This window comes from Lynx canadensis, chromosome F2, assembly GCF_007474595.2.
Source record: "Lynx canadensis isolate LIC74 chromosome F2, mLynCan4.pri.v2, whole genome shotgun sequence".
Taxonomy (NCBI): Eukaryota; Metazoa; Chordata; class Mammalia; order Carnivora; family Felidae; genus Lynx; species Lynx canadensis.
Window position 1 is genome coordinate 4,819,195 of NC_044320.2, and position 18,837 is coordinate 4,838,031.

The 18,837-nt window shown below is 48.9% G+C and overlaps 1 protein-coding gene across 1 annotated transcript in view; it reads left to right on the forward strand.

The window, feature by feature from the left end:
• The window catches only part of FAM135B (family with sequence similarity 135 member B), a 282,653-nt gene that overhangs the window by 95,109 nt on the left and 168,707 nt on the right, over positions 1-18,837 (forward strand). The window contains 1 exon segment of the mRNA XM_030304415.1: positions 4,573-4,668. Coding sequence (XP_030160275.1) covers positions 4,592-4,668 — 77 coding nt within the window. The 5' untranslated portion in view covers positions 4,573-4,591.

The following is an 18,837-nucleotide window of genomic DNA, read 5'->3' on the forward strand; positions in this document are numbered from 1 at the left end:
ATAGCCAGCATTTATCAGGGTTCATTCTGTGCTGGGTTCTGAATGCCTTATATGTGTTAACATTTTTTAATTTAACAACCCCATGAAGAAAGTATTATTATGGCTCCCATTTTACAGAGGAGGATGGTGAGGCCCAGGTGAGCAGGACCCAGCCGGCTGCGCTCCACAGACCGACCCCGCTCTCTCCCCCACCCGCAAGGAAGGCCACTCTGAAGCGTGTGTCACATCGTCTCTGCCAGATGCAGCAGGGGTCCTTGGCCTACCCTCACCGTTCTCTCAGGTGCCCGTGCCCCAATCACGCTCGCCAGGTGCCAGCTGCCCCCACACAGGTGCCAGCCTCCCACCCACCTCCCCTCTGGAGACCATCAGGCTGTCCTTTACAGCGAAGAGTCTGGTTCTTGGTTTCTCTCTTTTTTCCCCTTTCTTTGCCTGTTGGTTTTGTTTCCTAAATTCCACGTACGAGTGGGACCATATGGTATTTGTCTTTCTCTGACCTGTTTCACTTAGTGTTGTGCTCGGTAGCTGCATCCGTGTTGTTGCAAATGACAAGGTTTCGTTCTTTTTTACGACTAATATTCCATTCTCTCTATATATATTTGTATTTATATTTTTATGTTTGTATTTATACTTACACACAGCACATCTTCTTCATCCAGTCGTCAGTCGGTAGACCCTGGGGCTGTTTCCATAACTGGGCTGTTGCAGACCATGCTGCTGCAAACATCAGGGTGCACGTATCCCTTCTCCTCACTTTGACCTCCATGACCTTGGACCAGGCACGGCCTCATCGCTCAGAAGTCTGCCTTCCCAGGGCCATCTTCCCCGAGCACCCAGGACTCCTTCTTATAGTCCTCAATCACCCTCCCTGTGACTGTCACCTGATTGCCCGTCCCAGTCTTTTTATGTTTTAATGTTTATTTATTTTTGAGAGAGAGAGAGAGCAAGAGCAAGCAGGGAAGGGGAAGAAAGAGAGGGAGACACAGAATCCCAAGCAGGCTCCAGGCTCCGAGCTGTCAGCACAGAGCCCGACGCGGGGCCCAAACTCACGAACTGTGATATCATGACCTGAGCCGAAGTCGGACGCTTAACTGACTGAGCCCCCCAGGTGCCCCTGCCCTGCCCAGGTCTTGGGCATTGTGAGGACAAGTCAGCTTTTCCACTTAGTAGGCGTAGTACCTGGATGTGCAGGAGGCCTTCAGGGAATGCACGTTGGGAGTTGAGCATCTCAGGGCCACACCAAATGTGGTCGAATGGTTGTTGCTTGCGTGGATGTGGCGGTGGTTGTGGTAGGGAGTTAGTGTGGAGATGTCTGTGGATGTGCCATCTGGTGTGTATTGTGGGTCGGGTGTGTTGGTGTGTATGTATTATGTGTGTATGGTAGGTGTGTGTGTGAGGGGCGCCTGGGTGGCTCAGTCGGTTGAGCGTCCGACTTCGGCTCAGGTCATGATCTCGTGGTCTGTGAGTTCCAGCCCCGCGTCGGGCTCTGTGCTGACAGCTCGGAGCCTGGAGCCTGCTTCCCATTCTGTGTCTCCCTCTCTTCTCTGCCCGTCCCCTGCTAGTGCTCTGTGTCTCTCTGAAAAAATAAGTAAAAATATTTTAAAAAATTAAAAACAAATCGGTGTGTGTGTGTGTGTGTGTGTGCATGCTTGTGTCTGAGTGTGTCCTGGGTGTATGGGTGTCATGTGAATGTGGGGCGTTTTGAGTGTGTGCCACATGGGTGCTGTGTGCACCTGTAAGCTCTGGCTCATTTGTTACGCAGCAGTAGCTACACCCACTAAGAATCCATACACCTTCTACTTGGAGAAGTCAGTCAGTTCTACTGTGTGGGCAATGAAGGTATTGCAGTGACCGCTCTCTGAGCCATTCGTATATTTACGAACACTGTTGTTGTTGTGGCTTATTCTCCCGTAGAGCTGGCATCTTCTTGCCCAATGTGAAATTTTTAAAATGAAATGTGACTTATATTTTATTTTTTTAAATATTTTTTCCAAGTTTTTTTATTTTTATTTTTTTTGAGAGACAGACCAAGAGAGTGAGCGAGAGAGGGGCAGAGAGGGAAGCAGAGAGGATGCTAAGCAGGCTCCTCACTGTCCGCTCGAAGCCAGACGTGGGGCTCGAACTCATGAACCGTGAGATCATGACCTGAGCTGAAACCGAGAGTCGGAAGCTTAACTGCCTGAATCACCCAGATGCCCCTAAAACTGGTCTTTTAAATGTGAGCCCACCTTCCTCATGGACTAACTGGGTATTTGGTTATAATGAATCACATGGTCTTAAAAAGGAGCACGCAGCTTTCCACCAATAAGCTGTGTTTGCATTTACTAACAAGTTCTAGCTTATTAGTCCTGACTAGTGGGACGGGAGGGTGCATCTTCCCAGGGGAAAGCAACATTTTATGTGGTATCCTCCATACATTAATTTTTTTTTTTTTGGTATAAATATCAATTCCCCAGGAAAACACTGCCCCAGCCATTCCGCCAGCAAAGGCCTGAGGTGGAAAACTACCACGTTCAGGCTCCTGGCTCAGTGCTATTCTTGTGCACGGCCGTGCCACCCCCTGGGTGCGCCGGGGCCAACGCTGCCCGCCGCAGAGACCTCTGGCGGAACGCACGATAGAAGCGTGCGGTTTGGCATGTGGCTTGAATGTTAGTCGCTGTTGCTCTCCCTCTGCTCCGTACTGTGTAGCATCCTCCCAGAGTCAGGGATCAGGGAGGGTCAGGAATTATTGACCCTGGTAACCCCAAGCAGGAGTCGGATGTCTTTGCTGGCTCTGCAGTGTTTGAAGGATTGAGAGCAGCGTAGGACGAGGAAGCGGGGATGATGGAACTGCCCCTATGTTTCGTGTGATAATGAAACCAAGTGCAGAGTGGCCTCCTTTGCTGGCCGTCTCTCCGACTCTTACTGGAAATGCCTTGACCTTAAAATTGAGTGGTGGGACGCTGACCTCGGCTAGGTCAGGTGCGCACCCCGAGGGCTCTCCCTTTAGGGAGATGGGTTTTCAGCACACTTTGTGAGCCAGGCCTTTCAAGCTGGGCTCGTCAGCTTGAAATTCCATCTTGCAGGATTTATAGAGGTTGTGTTCTCAGATCTGCCGCATTTCAATTGGGTAAGTGGAATTCTGCATCTTCAGAAACGGTTCCCTGCGTGGCACCTTTGCCAGAGCTGAGATACAGAGTTAAGAGCATGTTAGTGTCTTAGGCTCTTATTCTTGGGAGCTGGCCTGGCGTGACCCCACTGGCTACAGCGAGGTCGGGCTCCGAACCACAGCAATGGTGGTCTGGTCATTGAGGCATCTGGGGAGCTGAAGGAAGAGGGGCTTTGAAAGGAGACCTAGGTGTCAGCTAAGAGAGACCCTCTTAGCTTCTCTCCTTCCTCTCACTCACTGTCCTGTCCCCAGGATCACGTCAGCTCCCACCCAGTGACCACCTGCTGCTTCCCCCAAGAACCTGCTCTTTGCAAGTGATTACCTCCCGTCCTCTGCAGACTCCTCCAGGTAGCTCGTATCACCCCATTATGCATGGTGGCAAACTGAGGCTTGGGAAAAGTGAGGGCACCTTCTAAGGTACACACCGCTTGAGCAAAAGCTAGATGAAGAAGACGGCTCCAGATTAGAGCCTCTCGGATCCCCTTTCTTATCTGTGTTATGCGGCAAGAAGCTTGGTCACAAATTTCTTCTTGGACAAAATCAGGCAACTTACATAAAATACTCTATGCAGCAGCAAGAATATAGTGGGTGCTCCATAAAAGTCACTTCCTTTCCCTTCCTCCAAATCACTGGTATCTAGATGGTTTCATATCCTCAGAAAACTCAGCCTACCTTGAGTTGACCTTGAGTTTTCCTATGGCAAACCAAGACTTGGACTATTTTAATTTCCCACCCAACCCTCTTGTGGTTGGCCCTGCGGTCTCCTAGCTTGGAAAATTAGCATTCTGTCAAGTTGGGCTCAGCATCTGCTTGGCAACGGCACCTGCTCCCTCTGCCTACCGTGCTTGGTAGAAAACACATCTGTCCTTGCCACCCCGGGCACCTCAGCACTGTAGAGGTGGTATTTATGCTAACAACGATAACGTCGTTTTCAGTTACTGTTATTAATCATTACGCATGTCAGGACATGAGCAAAGTGCTCCGTGTGGTAGACTCATTTAATCTGTCCATTAGCTATGAGTTTTGTGCCGTTATGAGGGCTCACGTTACAGATAAGGAGACATTAAGCGACACAGGTAGAAAGCAGAAAAGCAGGGATTGTAGCCCCGTTGGCTGTGAGGCACATGCTCATCACTGGGACGCTGTTGCCTCCATGGCACCGACAGATAAGCAAGGCGGTAGACTAACCCGCCTTAGGATTAGGATAACTGGGTTCAAGTCCCGTCCTTCCGGTGTGGGCCGAGTGACATTAAGTGTGTCTTCCTCTCTGTGTGTCTTTTCCTTTAAAGGAAACTCTGAGTGATGACATCCAGTGGGCACACTGTGGTCCTCATTGGTCAGATACTTGGGTCCCCCTCGTGGAAGCCCAGGCTCTCTGTGTTTGGCTGACGTGATCTCAAGCTGTTAATTTCTCTCTTGTTTTTCAGGTAATGAACCAAAAAGATCATGTCTGAAGTACAAGGAACGGTTGAGTTTTCTGTAGAGCTACATAAATTTTATAATGTGGATCTCTTTCAGAGAGGGTAAGTATGCGTCACTGTTTCTATTTGTGTGTGTGTGTGTGTGTGTGTGTGTACATATACAGTTGACCCCTGAACCACACGTGTTTAAACTGTGCAGGTCCACAGTACATGGATTTTTAAATACAATATAGTATTGCGAATGTCACTTCTCTAACATTTTCTTAATAACATATTCTTTTCTCTAGCTTACTTTCGTGTAAGAATATAGTATGTAATATAACATACAAAATATGTGTAGTTGACTGTGTTGTCAGTTATCAGTAAGGCTTCTGGTCAACAGTAGACTGTTAGTAGTTAAGTTTTTGGAGAGGCAAAAGTCCTTCGTGATTTTTGACTGCGTGGAGGTGGGTGGGTGCCCTGGACCTCATTGTTGTTCAGGGTCATGTGTGTGTGTGTGTGTGTGTGTGTGTGTGTGTGTGTTTAATTTTTTTTAACATTTATTCATTTTTGAGAGATAAGAGAGAGAGAGAGAGAGAAAGAGCGTGATTAAGAGAGGGGCAAAGAGAGGGAGACACGGAATCCAAAGCAGGCTCCAGGCTCTGAGCTGTCAGCACAGAGCCTGACGTGGGGCTTGAACCCACGAACCATGAGATCATGACCTGAGCTGAAGTCAGACGCTTAATCTAGTGAGCCACTCAGGCGCCCCATGGGGTGTTTGTGTGTATTTTTCCTGGCAGGGAGTGGAGATGATAAGGGCAGGTTGTAGGGCATTTGGATTCATGAGGAAAGGATTTTCATTATTTTTCCTGTCAAGTGTAAAATCCAAATGTTTAGTGCAGTTGAAAATCACCCATATATTGACAGACACTTGAGAACGCGAATCTCTCCCCTCCCTCCTGCCCTTTTCGTCTATCTTCTCTCCTCCGAGTTGCTATTTCCATTGCATACAGTAGTCAGTTTGAGGGGGAAGTGAATTTGTGGGACATGAGGCTTGCTTGGGTAGCTCTGATGATAAAAGGTGTCTGCACGACCAGCATGTGTGGGGCCATCTCCCAAAGTTGCGCATCGTAAAACCTGTGCCTCCATTTCTCACAGACTGAAAATGTATGATGTCCTCTGTAAGTACAGAAGTAGAACGTAGTCGCTTGCAGTGTTTGAGGACATACTCTGATTTTGGCGTTTCACACGCATGATCGCATTAGGTCGTCACGATAGACTTACCTCTCAGGGTCACTGCAAATAATAATAAGGTGAAATGCTTACGTAAAGCATCCAGACCCGGACCAGGGCCGTGTACTCACAGTGACTGCTACTACTTTCCTTGTGTTGCAGACCAGGGGGCCTAAGTTCATAGTAACTGAGTTTGTGATGTGTTCAGGTTAACAGAGCCAAACAGGAGGCATCTATGTTGTGGAAAACCACCTCCGTGCTTCGGAGCCAAAATATAACTCGAAGACAGCGTTTGGGTTAAAGAGGAACAATAGCTTTATTGCTTTGCTGGGAAAAGGAGGCTGAAGCAGGCTATGGCCTTCAAAAACTTGCAAGTCTTCCCAGAGGACGGGGCTGGAGTGTTTTATAGGGACATACAGGATCTAGCCGCTTTCGATAGGAATGGAGTATGTGCTGCCAGCCTCCTTAGTCCTTGGTCTTTTTCAGGGATGGTACCACGTTCCTGAAACCAAAGAAGGGAGGAGGGGAGGCTTGTGGAAAAAAGGAAAAGGTTACTTTAAAAATCAAGATTTGCCCAAGCATTAGTGCAGCCGTTGTGATTTTTGTTCAACTTTATGTTTTTAAGCGGTTCCATCTAAACGTTTGTTTTTGCTCTGTAACCAACCACCTTAAACCTTAGTGGCTTAAAACAACAGCTTTCGATGTAGCTCATGTATCTCAGGGAGGGCAGGCGATGGGAGCCGGGCTCCAGTCGGGAAGGTTCTACCAAGCTGGAGCAGGTTGTAGGGTATTCTGGATTAATGAGGAAAGGATTTTCATTATTTGTCTCACCAAGTGGAAAATCCAAATGCTGGAGGCAGCAGGTGAGCCGGGCTTGTCTACCTGGCAGGTAAGTCCTCTGAGCAGGAGTGGAAAGACACACAGCCTCCTGCCAGCTGTCCTCAGGCTTGCACGGGGTGGTTTCTACCCTGCACAGGTGGCCTTCTGCTGGCCAAAGCCAAGTGCGAGAACAGTCTGGGTTCAGGGTAGAGAAACAGAGACAGTCTCTTGATGGAAGGGGACCAATCTGTGACACTTTGACAATCTTGCCACCCAAGGTTAGTCTCCAGGTTCAAAAGGAGGCTGAAATTAATGCTTCAAGTGCCTCTTATATGTTACGGCCCCTTCTTACATAAGGTAAAATTCGGTGGCCGACCCGTTTTGGTGGGCAACCTGAATCAGATGGTGAGGGGAAAAGGAAACGATCCTGGGACCAGTTCTGTTCCAGGGACAGGGGCGCCTAGGAGTTCTGGAGCTGGATTTTTGAGGGAGCAAAACTCTGCCTCCTCTGGAAACCCGTCACCGTGGGTCAAGCTCATCGCCCTCCTCACTTGGTCAGAAGTTGTATGGTGGAGTGAGAAGGGTCTGGGCTTGGGGCCGGACCTCCCGAGTCCCGGCTTGGTTACTGCTTCTTGGAGCTCCTCTGGCGTGTCCTTCCACTCTGCCTTTCAGATTCTACATTTACGAGAAGGGAAGCATTTCTGATAATGTCATGTGTCTATCATAGTGTGAGGCACTTCTATTCAATATCTCCTAAATCCTCATAACCAACCAGAGAATGAGTGATATTATCTTTATTTTGACCGACAGGTAACTGGGATCAGGGCAGTGAAATGCTACACACCTGTAACGTAGCAGAGTGGGGCTCTGGGGCTGAATTGCTCGGGGTCTGATAAATGAGCCTGGTCTCCAAAGTGGGCTGCCTTCTCCCCAGGGCTGCACAAAATATCCACCAAGATGTGGGCAGAAAATACTAACACTTCTGCTTACGATGGTTTTAATCAAAACTAAGAGAGAAATCAAGCTTCGCTAATAATTAGAATCCACACTGATCCTGGAAACCTTGTTGTGTCCACACGGCACACAGTGATGAATCCCACTTAGTAGCTCCAGCATCAAATAAAAGAGGGCTGTCCCACAGCACACATGAGCTGACGACCTCACCCTCGCAGCGCAAAATACTGCAGTTTGTGACTGGGCAGTTACCCGCACCTGTAAATTGTTTTCTACCTTTAACTGCACCAACCGTCACAGACTAGCAAGTGGCTTCAGAACAGATACCAAAAGGCCGTCATGAATTGAAGGTGGCATTAATAATTAAAGCATAGCAAACAGCAGGAATGACAGAACCACACTGGTCCTCTCTTGCACAAGCCTGGTCACACACACGCGGAGATGGAGTGACAGGCTGATCAGATGCCCAAATTAGCAGACTGAGAGATTTGAACTCATTTAAAACAACGATCTGATATGTGGCTTTGTCACCATAATTATTCATAACGCACCTTGTCCTGATTGTATTCTGGGCCTTCAGGCATTGACGAGGTCTTGTATGAGATCATATCCATTAGCAAGACATTTCTAGGGACACATCCAGAACTCAAAGAGGGCCCCGTGCCGTTGGTTAAGGGGGTTACAAGACGAGCGTGGAAACCATGACTCTCTCAGCAAGCCTAAGATCCTCTAGATCCGTGTGTTTTGGGGAGTCATTTTGCATAACCCTGCGCTCACCACCAAAGTCTGATATTTAATCAGGCTAAATTAAAATCCGAACATTGAATCACTGCACTGTGTATATTTTTAGAAAGAGCAAAAAGGTTATGTGTTCCTTTAATATAAAAGTAATTGATTTTTAAAACATGGATTATTACATTCCTTCTGTGATCTTTGCAAAGACCTTTTTCTATACTTATAATGCACATCGCATAGGAGTATACAACTGTACGTGCATGTGATTATAAATAAATGTACATATAGTGGGGTTGCACGCTTGAAGACGTTTCTACTTTATGAAATCATTGGCACTTGGTGGCCACTGGTCTAGTGGGACAAGGGATCTCACAGATTTCCTCCAGCTCCTCATGCTAGACTCTGTGGTGTTGGATGTTGATGTGGATGAGGGTATTATCTTGTGACTGAACATGCTTGAGGGTGGGCTTCATAGCAGCTATGGCCGTGGACAGGTTGGGACGTCCATGGATGGCCGTGGACAGGCTGGGACGTCATTGGGTGAAGCAGTCAGACCTCTTACAGGGATGGAGTGGGTTCTAAGATCTCTAGGGCCCCATCAGCAATAAGACCTTGACATTAAGAGCCCCCAGTCCCCTAAGCCCAGTCTGCAGGGAGTCGCGGACGGGCTAGGCATGGTGCCAGCCAGGATTCTGCATCTGCCAGAGGGGATCCTGACAGGCGCAGTCTGTGGTGCTCAATCACTAAGGATTTTCCTGCCCTGAATCCTGCAGGAGCCGTGCTCACAGTGAGATGTAGTTACCTTACCAGCAAGCACTCCATGGTGGAGTGATGACCGCCATCCAAGCCTAGTGGGCAAGTTGCTCACCGCATGAAAGAAAACGGAGGATTTCCACAGGCCGTTCAAGGAAAAGAAGGCAGCATCTGGGGAGGCTGGCCCATTTTGGGGGTGTGAGGATGTGCCTCAAGACTCTCCAGGAGGTAGAAATTAGAGTTGGGGGTTGCAGAAGAAGGAGTGTGCCCTTAGACTGAATTTGACTGTGGCCGTCCAAGTTACAACTGTTTCTCCAGTTGATGAGAAATGCCCCTTGTACCTCCATCCGACGTCCCAGAGCATCACTGCCCGTTGTGAGATGCTGGACCAGAACCACGTGGATGCAGAACTGAGCATATTGCTCGAGATTTTGCCCCGACCGGGGATTATTTGCTTCTAGCACATTTACATTTGTGGATGGTTTTTCTAGTCCCAGAATGCATGTTGCCTTTGGGTGATGTTTGCTTTGAGCAAACAGTCAACTTGCATTTATCCAAAGTCTACATTGACTGAAGACAATTCCCAAAGGAAAAGCCTCTCCTGAAACTGGTCAACAGACATTGGTGAATTGTCAACCCGTGCTCGGCAGCAAGACTCGTCCTGACAAAAAGGCAGGGAGGCCTGGGGAGCCTGGCCTGGGGGTCAGACCTGAACGTGAAGCCAGACTCTGACACTTGTAAGCTCTGAGGGCGTGAAAATATCCTTTCAGAATGCAGAGAGCCACCGTTTTGTCACCTGTGAAGTGTCTATGACACAGTCTCATGGGGTCATCAGAAGTCTTATGGTATTAGTTGCACTAATTAATACACGCAGAGCACCTAGCGTGGTGCCTGGTATCTCCCAGGTACTGTCTACGTTGTCATTCCTACTAATGAATCCTTGCCCCCTGCTTGTCCTTAATGTGATTAATGGAGTCACCATCCGAAAGGGTTGGTGTGCCGGCCGTGCCTTCCTGGGTACAGCCCTCCAGCTTGCTCGCGCTCCCACCCCTCACACCCCGAATGGTTTGACCTTAAATTTCTGTGCCTTATTGTCTGTGCTCAGGTCAGTCTTGACCCTTGTCCTTCTAATACCTACCTCGAAAATTCTACCCTACCAAGCTCCACCTTAAATATAACCTCCTGTGCAAACTATTTCTGTACATTGATATTTACCTACTGCATTCAGCCCAGTTTTTATGAACACCTCGTTCCCATATTCTTAAAGCCTGTCTGTCTTGTTTTACTCTGCCGTCCACTCACACAGTCATTGCTATAGACGCTAATGAGCATACACTATTGTAATAGGCTCTAGAAACGTGGAGATGGGAGACATGTGCCCTCAGAGTGTTTACCGGCTGACGAGGGAGGCAGACACACACATAGGAAATGGCCACGATGTGCAATAAGTTATGTGACAAAGACAGGCTTGGGGTGCTGTGCAGAGAAACAGCAGAGGAACGCCAGCCTGTGGGCAGAGTCAGAGGAGGGGCCCTGGCAGTGGATCACACAGAGCTGCCGCTTGAAAGGTGGGTGGCAGTCAGCCGTGCAGAGGACCTGGAAGGGCAGGACCACAGAATGGCCCGCTGGTGTCGGGAAGCGGAGCCTACCCAGAAGGCCACGGTGAAGTGAACAGAAAGAAAGAAAGGGGGGAGGGGGATCACAGAACTTAAGAGAGCCAGTCCCTCCTTCGACTGGCCACTATAGTGATGTTAATGTCACAGACATGCTGAGATAACAGTGGTTGTCCTTTCTGGCTTTGTTCTCTTGTCAAATGGCCTTAGGCTCCTTAAGGGTAAAGACCCAATCCTATGTGACTTTATATGGCCAGTGCCCAGCCCAGTATGGGGCCTGGTGCCTCCTAGGAGATCAATGACAGCTTGTGTTTGCCTGGGTCGAACTTTCTGCTGCTTTCAGAACTTCCTGCAACTCAGGTGGGGTCACGTGGATCTTTATTAAATGATATTAATCATGAGAAAACAGTTCCTAATTCCTAATATGCTATTTATTTTTTTTAAAGTTTTTTTATTTTTGAGAGAGAAAGAAAGAGAGTGTATGCACGTGGTGGGGAGCGGCGGAGAGATAGTTGGATGGAGGATCCGAAGCAGGCTCCGTGCCGACAGCACAGAGCCTGATGTAGGGCTCGATCCCACAAACCATGAGATCATGACCTGAACCAAAGTCGGACGCTCAACCGATTGAGCCACCCAGGCGCCTACCCCCACCCCCCAATGTACTATTTAAATCGATGCACCTCAAAGTGTGGCTAGTCACCATTCTGCTGCTGTTAGAGATGCAGAGTTTTGGTCCTGGCTCAGATATAACCAAGTCAGGATGGCTGGTTGTGAGGCTCAGAAAACCATGTTTTCACGTGTTTTCCAGGTGAGTCTGGTTGAACAGCGCAGGACGTTTCTATGACAGTGTCGGACTAGGCCATGTGCTAGAATCATCGGCAGAACCCAAAAATCTACCCTGCAGACTAATTAAATAAATAATCTCTAGGGCGGGACCCCAGGCATCAGCACTTGTCAAGTTTCCCTGTAGGAGACCAGACCTTGCCTCCCTTTGCACATACAAGCCCTTTGTTCACGAACCCATGGAGAGCCCGTGTTGGCTTTCCAGTGTGGATTCTGGAAGCCAGAGTGGAGGGTTTTATTTTATTTACAACTATTTTCTCGTAAGGAAATACGTAAGTGGACAACTAAGCGTAAACCCATTATGTGGATGTCCTAAGTCATCAATTTCTTATATCTCATTTGTGCCTATATATGAGGTTGTGAACCTTCATTCCTACTACTGTTCGCCGAAAAGGGAGCTAGCATTTGTCCTTGAAAACGTATTCATATTTGACTTTAAATCTTAAGTCAGACAAAGCTCTACATCAAACTGACTTTCTTTCAGAGTGCAGGTTTTCCCCGACGGTCAGATTCATCTCCTGGCCTTTCCTCCACACCTCCTCTTCAATATCACTTAGAAGATTTTCTGCCCCGGAGGTTGTAGATGATTACAGATAAATTCTGTCGTCCCCACACAAGAGTTGCACGAAACGGCCCGCAATCAGTATTATCAGATCTGATGTCTAAGGTCAGACACCCATGGAACTATTAGGATTGAAAACCACTTTGAACGAACTCACACGCCTTTTCTCTACCAGAGTGAACATGGTTGAGCCATAAGTCAAGGGCCTCCTGGAAGAAAATGCCATCTTGTGTTTATGCCTCGACATCCCCACCAGAGCCTAATGGCCAGCGACAGCCAGCTCCCTGTGAAATGAGTTAACCAGCCCTGATGTGCCTTAATAGACTCAGAAATACAATTATCTTTACTCGCCAGAGATCAATTAATTGATTTGTCTGGTTCTGTCAGAAACAATCCTTTCCTTCACTTCTCTTATTAAAATATGTTGCGATCCTTCCCATTCATTCCCTCACTTTTGAAAGGGAGCAGGGATTATAAACGGTTGCGAGCCCCATTGGACATGCAGCTTTGCTGGGTAGAGGAGCGCCCCAGCTATGGCCCAGGGAGTTCGGGGTGCATGTGAACCCACCGGGTGAGCGTCTCCAGGGCTTTGGCTTTGACCAGGGCACATTTGCTGCAGAGACAGGGCGAGCGCCCTGATGAGCGGTCAGTGGGTAAGAGGCCATGGGTCTAATAATACACCAGTTCAGTCCTGTGACTCTCCACATGTGCAAACCCACAGACGCCCTTTGTGTGCAAGTCAGTGTGATTTAGGATTTCTATCACTCAGAGTCAAGGGCTCCATCTAGCAGGGGGAATGTGGGTAGGCTCCAGAGTCTCTAAGAATAAAATTCCTTATTATTGTTTTAATAAGAATTTGATCTCCCTGTAAACAGTCATCGTTAGAAGTTTTCCTGTGACGGTGGCTCAAGTACTGATGTGTAAGTTGGACATTCTGGATTATTTTTCCAGAAAGTCCACATTCCTGTCAACAATTGCCCTGTCTCATTTTTCTCTTCTTTTGCCTTTGAATCTGTGACTTCCTGAGCCTGCTGCTTTAAGCCTTTTATCCTCTTAACCCCTGGCTGAGGACATGCTCAGCAGGCCTGTGAAGAAGAGACCCTTCCAGGGGGCTGAGTGTGGCCTGTAGAGGTGAACATGCCTCTGGTGAGCTGCCCACAGGCCTGTGTGCCCCCTGGGGGCATCACAGAAGAGGCAGAAGCCCCTGGGCAGTGTGGCCCTTTCTAGTTTTGAACTCAAAGTGGTTACAAGAACACAAGGCAGGCCCCTCAGGGGAGCGAAAGGCATCTGGTCCTGAAGGCGATAGAAGGAATGAGCACAGACACATCTTGATTTGGATTCTGTGTCTTCTGTTATCAGCCGGCTGCCCACAGGCAAGTTGCTAACCTCTGGTCTCTGTTCCTTCCGTGGTTTTGCAGGATCGTTGTTGGAAGCCAGCGAGGTCGTATTTGTAAAGCTCCTCGGTAGATAGAGGTCTGGGCCCTGCAGTGCTCGCCGAGATGGCCTGAAAGGGGCCGCTGATCTGGCCAGAGTCTGAACTGGGCCTTCCTTCCTATGTTTTAATTAGGTGCTTTTTTTTTTAAGTTTATTTATTTTGAGAGAGAGAGAGAGAGCATGAGAAAGGGAAGGGTAGAGACAGGGAGAGAGAGAATCCCAAGCAGGCTCTGCACTGCCAGTGTGGAGCCCACACAGGGCTTGAACCCATGAACCCTGAGATCACGACCTGAGCTGAAATCAAGAGTCAGACGCTCAACCGACGGAGCCACCCAGGCGCCCCTGAGCAGATGCTGTATAGTCACGACCACTAATCCCCCAGGAAGGGGTAAAGTCTTCTTGGTTTTACTTTTTTGTTTTTTGTTTTTAAAGTTTCCAGTGGAAAATCTAAATGGACTCCATGCTGATTCGTATGGGCCTCCGTGGGAGAGACTCTGCTTCCTGTTCTTCGCCCCATATTTGAGGTCTCCAAAGTGAAAAAGCCACATTTATTTTTGTTCCCAGCCTTAATGGGATATAACTGACCTATAATGTTAAGTAAGTTTAAGGTGTATGTGTGCTGATTCCACACGCATGTATATTGTGGAAGGTCACAGTATCTTTTAGCAACTTCCAAGTGCACAACACGTTTCTGAAGTATTGCTTTGGGAACTCCCGTAAAATGTCCGTAGAGCTCTAGTAAACCGCAGATGTTTCTTCTCTAGAAGGTTCTGTGAATGGATCTTGGGTCAGAGGAGAAGGTGTAAGGGAGTGAGGTCCTTGAGGGCTCCTGTTTGATTTTTCTTCTTGTCCAATATTGCTCAAAACGCTATTTTATATACACATGTGTTTTCCTTTACAAAATGTAATAGACCAGTTTGTTCTCTATTTTTTTCCCTTGCCCTGCTTTTTGTTTTTTAACTTGGAGACGTTTCACTCTTGATAATATGAACCATTTATCCTGAAAATGACTAAATTTGGCTGCTTCTTGTGCTTCAAAGTCACTGGTAATGTTGGTAGAGATTAATACTGTATTTGAGCAAGCACTTTTATCATCCGACACGGTGAGGAAGGACATGACGTTCAGCCCAAGAGTCCTCACTCCCAAGTCTGTATCCCACCTCCTCCTGAACCCCTGTGGGAGGCGCAGTGTGAAGCTCTGAGGATTGAGCTCTCTCTCAGGGACTCTGTGGCATCGGGCAGTGGATCTCCACCCGCTCAGTGGGAGGAGCTTTTATGAATCACAGGAGTCTGGAAATGCGTGTAGCCGAAGCTGGGACCCTCCACGGCTCCAGCGGTCCCACAAGCTGACGTTTAGGTCTCTGAAGTGACTGTTTGGGAACTTCTGGGAAAAGGGGAGTCACCAGTAGAAGGCTGAGCCTTTCCTGCTCTTCCTAAAAATAGGTGAATGTTTGTGTTCATCAACACGCTCTGTGTTTCCCCCAAAGGGTAACATTTTAGGCTTTCTTAGAACAATTCTCTGTAGTTTCATTTGATGAAACCATCTCCTGAATTCTGTCTCAACTCACTAGACTCCACCAGAATTTAACTGGGGAAGAAAATTTTAAAATTCTGGATCACTACAAAATTGATAATTTTGTAACCCCATAATTTGACAGGGAGTGTTATCCCTAAATTGCAGAGGACGCGGGGGCTAACGTGGGTTCGGTGTCTGCCCAGGTATGCATGTGTGGCCAGTGGCCAGAGGGAGAGGTTCTCGGACCCAGAGTCGGGCATTCTGTCTCTACCCTACCAGGCATGTTTGTTTCCCTTGGGTCAGGATGGATGTTCGGATGCTGTGATGTCTTTTTCATCCCTTCTGTAAACACTCTGTACTTCTGCAAACAACAAAACTACCGAGTGCCACACTCAAGGGGAAATCAGACTCAGACTTCCTTTCCTTGCTGCCCTGCACATGCCTGGATATCCTTGCATTGCGAGAGGATGACGTACGGGGAATTGAATCCTCCCAGCCGGTGACTGGCAGGCAAGGGAGGCACTTTCTCAACCAGATGTATCCACGCCTCCATGACACAAGTCCTTCCCCTAAATAGAACCCTCAACGATGAGCATTTGCTCCCCCTTTCTCTTACCCATTAGAACTTTCCTGAATGTCATCCTCCTCAAGAGGGAACATGTGGCGTCCCTCCCATAGAATTCCCATACACAGCGCCCCTGGTAAAGCAGATCAGCCTTATTTCCTGTTCCTCTGTTTATGCATTTATAAACTTGTTGATTTACTCACTTGGGGGACATTGGGCTCTGTGCTACCCTAGGATTTCTGGGCAGAACAATGAGAAAGACAGAGTCCTGAACTCAAGTCATCCACAGCCGACTGTGGGAGTCAGGGATGCAAGTCAAGAAATCGATGTCCCAAACAGGACAGCAAAGCAGGGACAAGGACTGCCCTCCCCCCGACCCCGGAGGCATTGGGACAGGTTGCCTGTGAGAGGGGGCTCTCTCATCAGATAAAGGCTGGGAGGGAGTCCCAGGCATTGAGAACCGCATGTGCAATGGCCTGGAAACGAAAAAGCATGGCCTCTCCTGGGAAGTGCCACGGTGCTCAGGTGCTCAGGACAGCTGCGTGAGGGGGGTCTTTTCCCTAGCATGGGCGGGGTGGGGCTAGCCCTGGTCATGGTGAAGGGCTGATGTGTTGTGTCCCGTGCCTGGGATGGCGCTTGTAGATAAAGAGATAAAGGAGGCCTACGGGACAGTCTAAGTAAGGGAGTTAGTGATTGCGGGCATGGTAGAAATGGCTCTTTGGAAGGATACTTAGGGTCTTAGGGTGGGGAAAACGAGGAGGGCAGTGAGGATGGCTCGGAGGGAGAAGACCTGGGAAATGCTGATGCAGAGGAATCAGAAGAACTGGTGCCTTTACGTAGTATGGGGGGAGAGAGGAGTTGCAGTCAAAATCAGCTGTTGGCTTGAAGGAGCAGATAAAGCCGAGGCAGAGGAGGACCAGGCAGCTGGGGTAGGCGATGTGTGTCCACCAGTCTGGAGGCAACACGGGAGCTGAGTCCAGAGGACAGGCAGGAATCTGGGCTGGGATTCGTCGGCTCGTGGGTGTACTTGAGCCTGGCTCAAGCCCTTCAGGGACCGGTGACCCTTTGGGAGCTCAGACTGTGTGCCAGGACCTTTGGTACGTCAGCTCACTCGGCGCTATTGACAGCCCTGTGAGCCAGGCAAACGGGCCAGCTCATCTTCCAGGTGGGTAAACTGAGGCCCGGAGATACCTGGCTGTATCTGCAGCAGAGTCAGGGTTTGAATTCATGGCTGGCGGTCCTCAAAGCCAGGACTATCGACACTGTTCTTTATTCTGTTGGCAAGACAGACCCCAAGAGAAAAATCACAATTTAAATACATTTGGAGGTGAAGAAACACACGAAAGTGTCTGAGCTAAAGCTGTTGGGGAGGTGTCAGAAGCACCAGAAGAGAGGAGAAATGGCAGAAGTGAAGAAACGCAGAAACGTGAGAGCCTGAAGGAGGGAGCATCCCCGGGGTCACATCCTGCAGAAAGATCAAAGGGTATGGGGACCCAGAGTGTCTTGAATTCGGCCTCCGGTGGTCAAGGCCAGCTTTTGTCAGAGCAGTTTGTCTGTAGATGGGAGCTTGGAGCCAGAGAGCCTGGTGTGCAGAGGCTGGAAGCTGGCCCTGCGGAGGGAAATCTCACCTGCCTCCTGAACTGAGCTGTGCTGTTCCCTGTGATCAAGCCAAGTAGAGCTGATGGGCGTGGCCATGGCCCACTTGCCGCCTCTCTGAACTGATGCTGAAGGGGTGGGAGAGGAGTCCCCAGAGGGCCCCTGGGGGAGGCAAAGTGCATACCAAGGAGTTGGAGCTCTTGCTTGAGGAGTCGGTGCAGGAGGGCTGAGTATGGGATGTTTTAAGCAGGGGGATGATCAGATTTGGACTGGAATGTCATTTAGCCGAAGCGTAGAGCAGAGATTGGAGCAGAGAGGAGCAGTGCCTGCCTGGAAGGGGATCAGCACACGTATGTTTGAATTCATATATACTGGGTGAGGGTACTCACGGGAACAGGGTAGCAATGATGCAGGAGACCTTTACTGAGCTACGTGACAAAGAGGTTTCTTACTGCGTTCCAAATCCTATTGATTAGCAATTTCTAAGCTTTGTATAAAGCACAAATCCCACCACTGATCTCTGTCTTCCCATGACTTAGTGAGCAGTGGAGCCATAAGGAACAGTGATGAAATGGAACCAGTGTGCTTTATTTATAGCTGGGAAGGTTCCTAATACTCTCCCCTCACAGGGTATTGAGAAAACAGATCGGGCAATGAGGATTAGGCATAGGCGCGAAGGCCAGACTGGGATTTCTTCCCGTCTCTCCCTACTCCCAATGGAGATAAATCTTTAGACTCAAGTGTTTAGAGGCAGCGGGGAGGGAGAGGAAGAGGAGAGACGATGAATGGATGTTTGCGTCCCAGGAGGGGCCTGGGGCCCATCGGCTGAGCCATAGTTTCTGAATACAAGGAATAGGTTGCAGGTTGAAGACCACTGCACATGGTTGTTGGGATTAAGGCAAAGTAACCTTGCCCTTTATTAAAACGCATCCATCCCGTTCAACATCACAGGCTTTAACCAATCAAATTGGCAATGTCCCTCTCTGGACATTCACTTCCTGGGTCACCCGGTCCCCTGCATTTAAATACCATTCCTGTGCCACTGGCTTCCCGGTCAATGTCATCAGCCCCTTCCCTCTTCCAGATTTCAGACTTGCCCAGCACAAGTTTGACCGATTATCATCTTGTCTACGTGACACAGAGACCAAACACCCATCTTCCACCTTCCCTCCCAAACCTCTTCCATCAGTCACCCCCCCACCCTTGGTTAATGGCAACTCCGTTCCCTGGTTGTCGAGACCGACCACTTCTTGACTTCTCTCTGTCTCCCTCCTCATGTCACTGCAGCCAGAAATCGTGTTGGCTGTCTCTTCAAAATGCATCCTGAAGATGACATTTCTCACCCCCTCCTGCTAATGCCCTGGTTCAAGCCACCATCTGTCCCATCTGGATTTATACTATCGTCTCCCCTGTCTGATCTCTCTGATGTCACCCTCGGCCATCCCTAATCCATCACAACGTAGAAGCCCGATGGTCCTTCTAAAGAGATGCTTCTGTGTTCCAGCTCTCCAAGAGTCCTTCAGTTTGCTGTGAACAAAGCCAGAGGCCCCGTGATGATGCTGTTCTTCCCTCCTTCATGTCCCTCCTGCCACAGAGGTCTCTTTAGTGCTCCTTGATTGTGCCAGACATGATCCCGCAGTAGAGCCTTTGTGCTGATCTCCCCTTGACT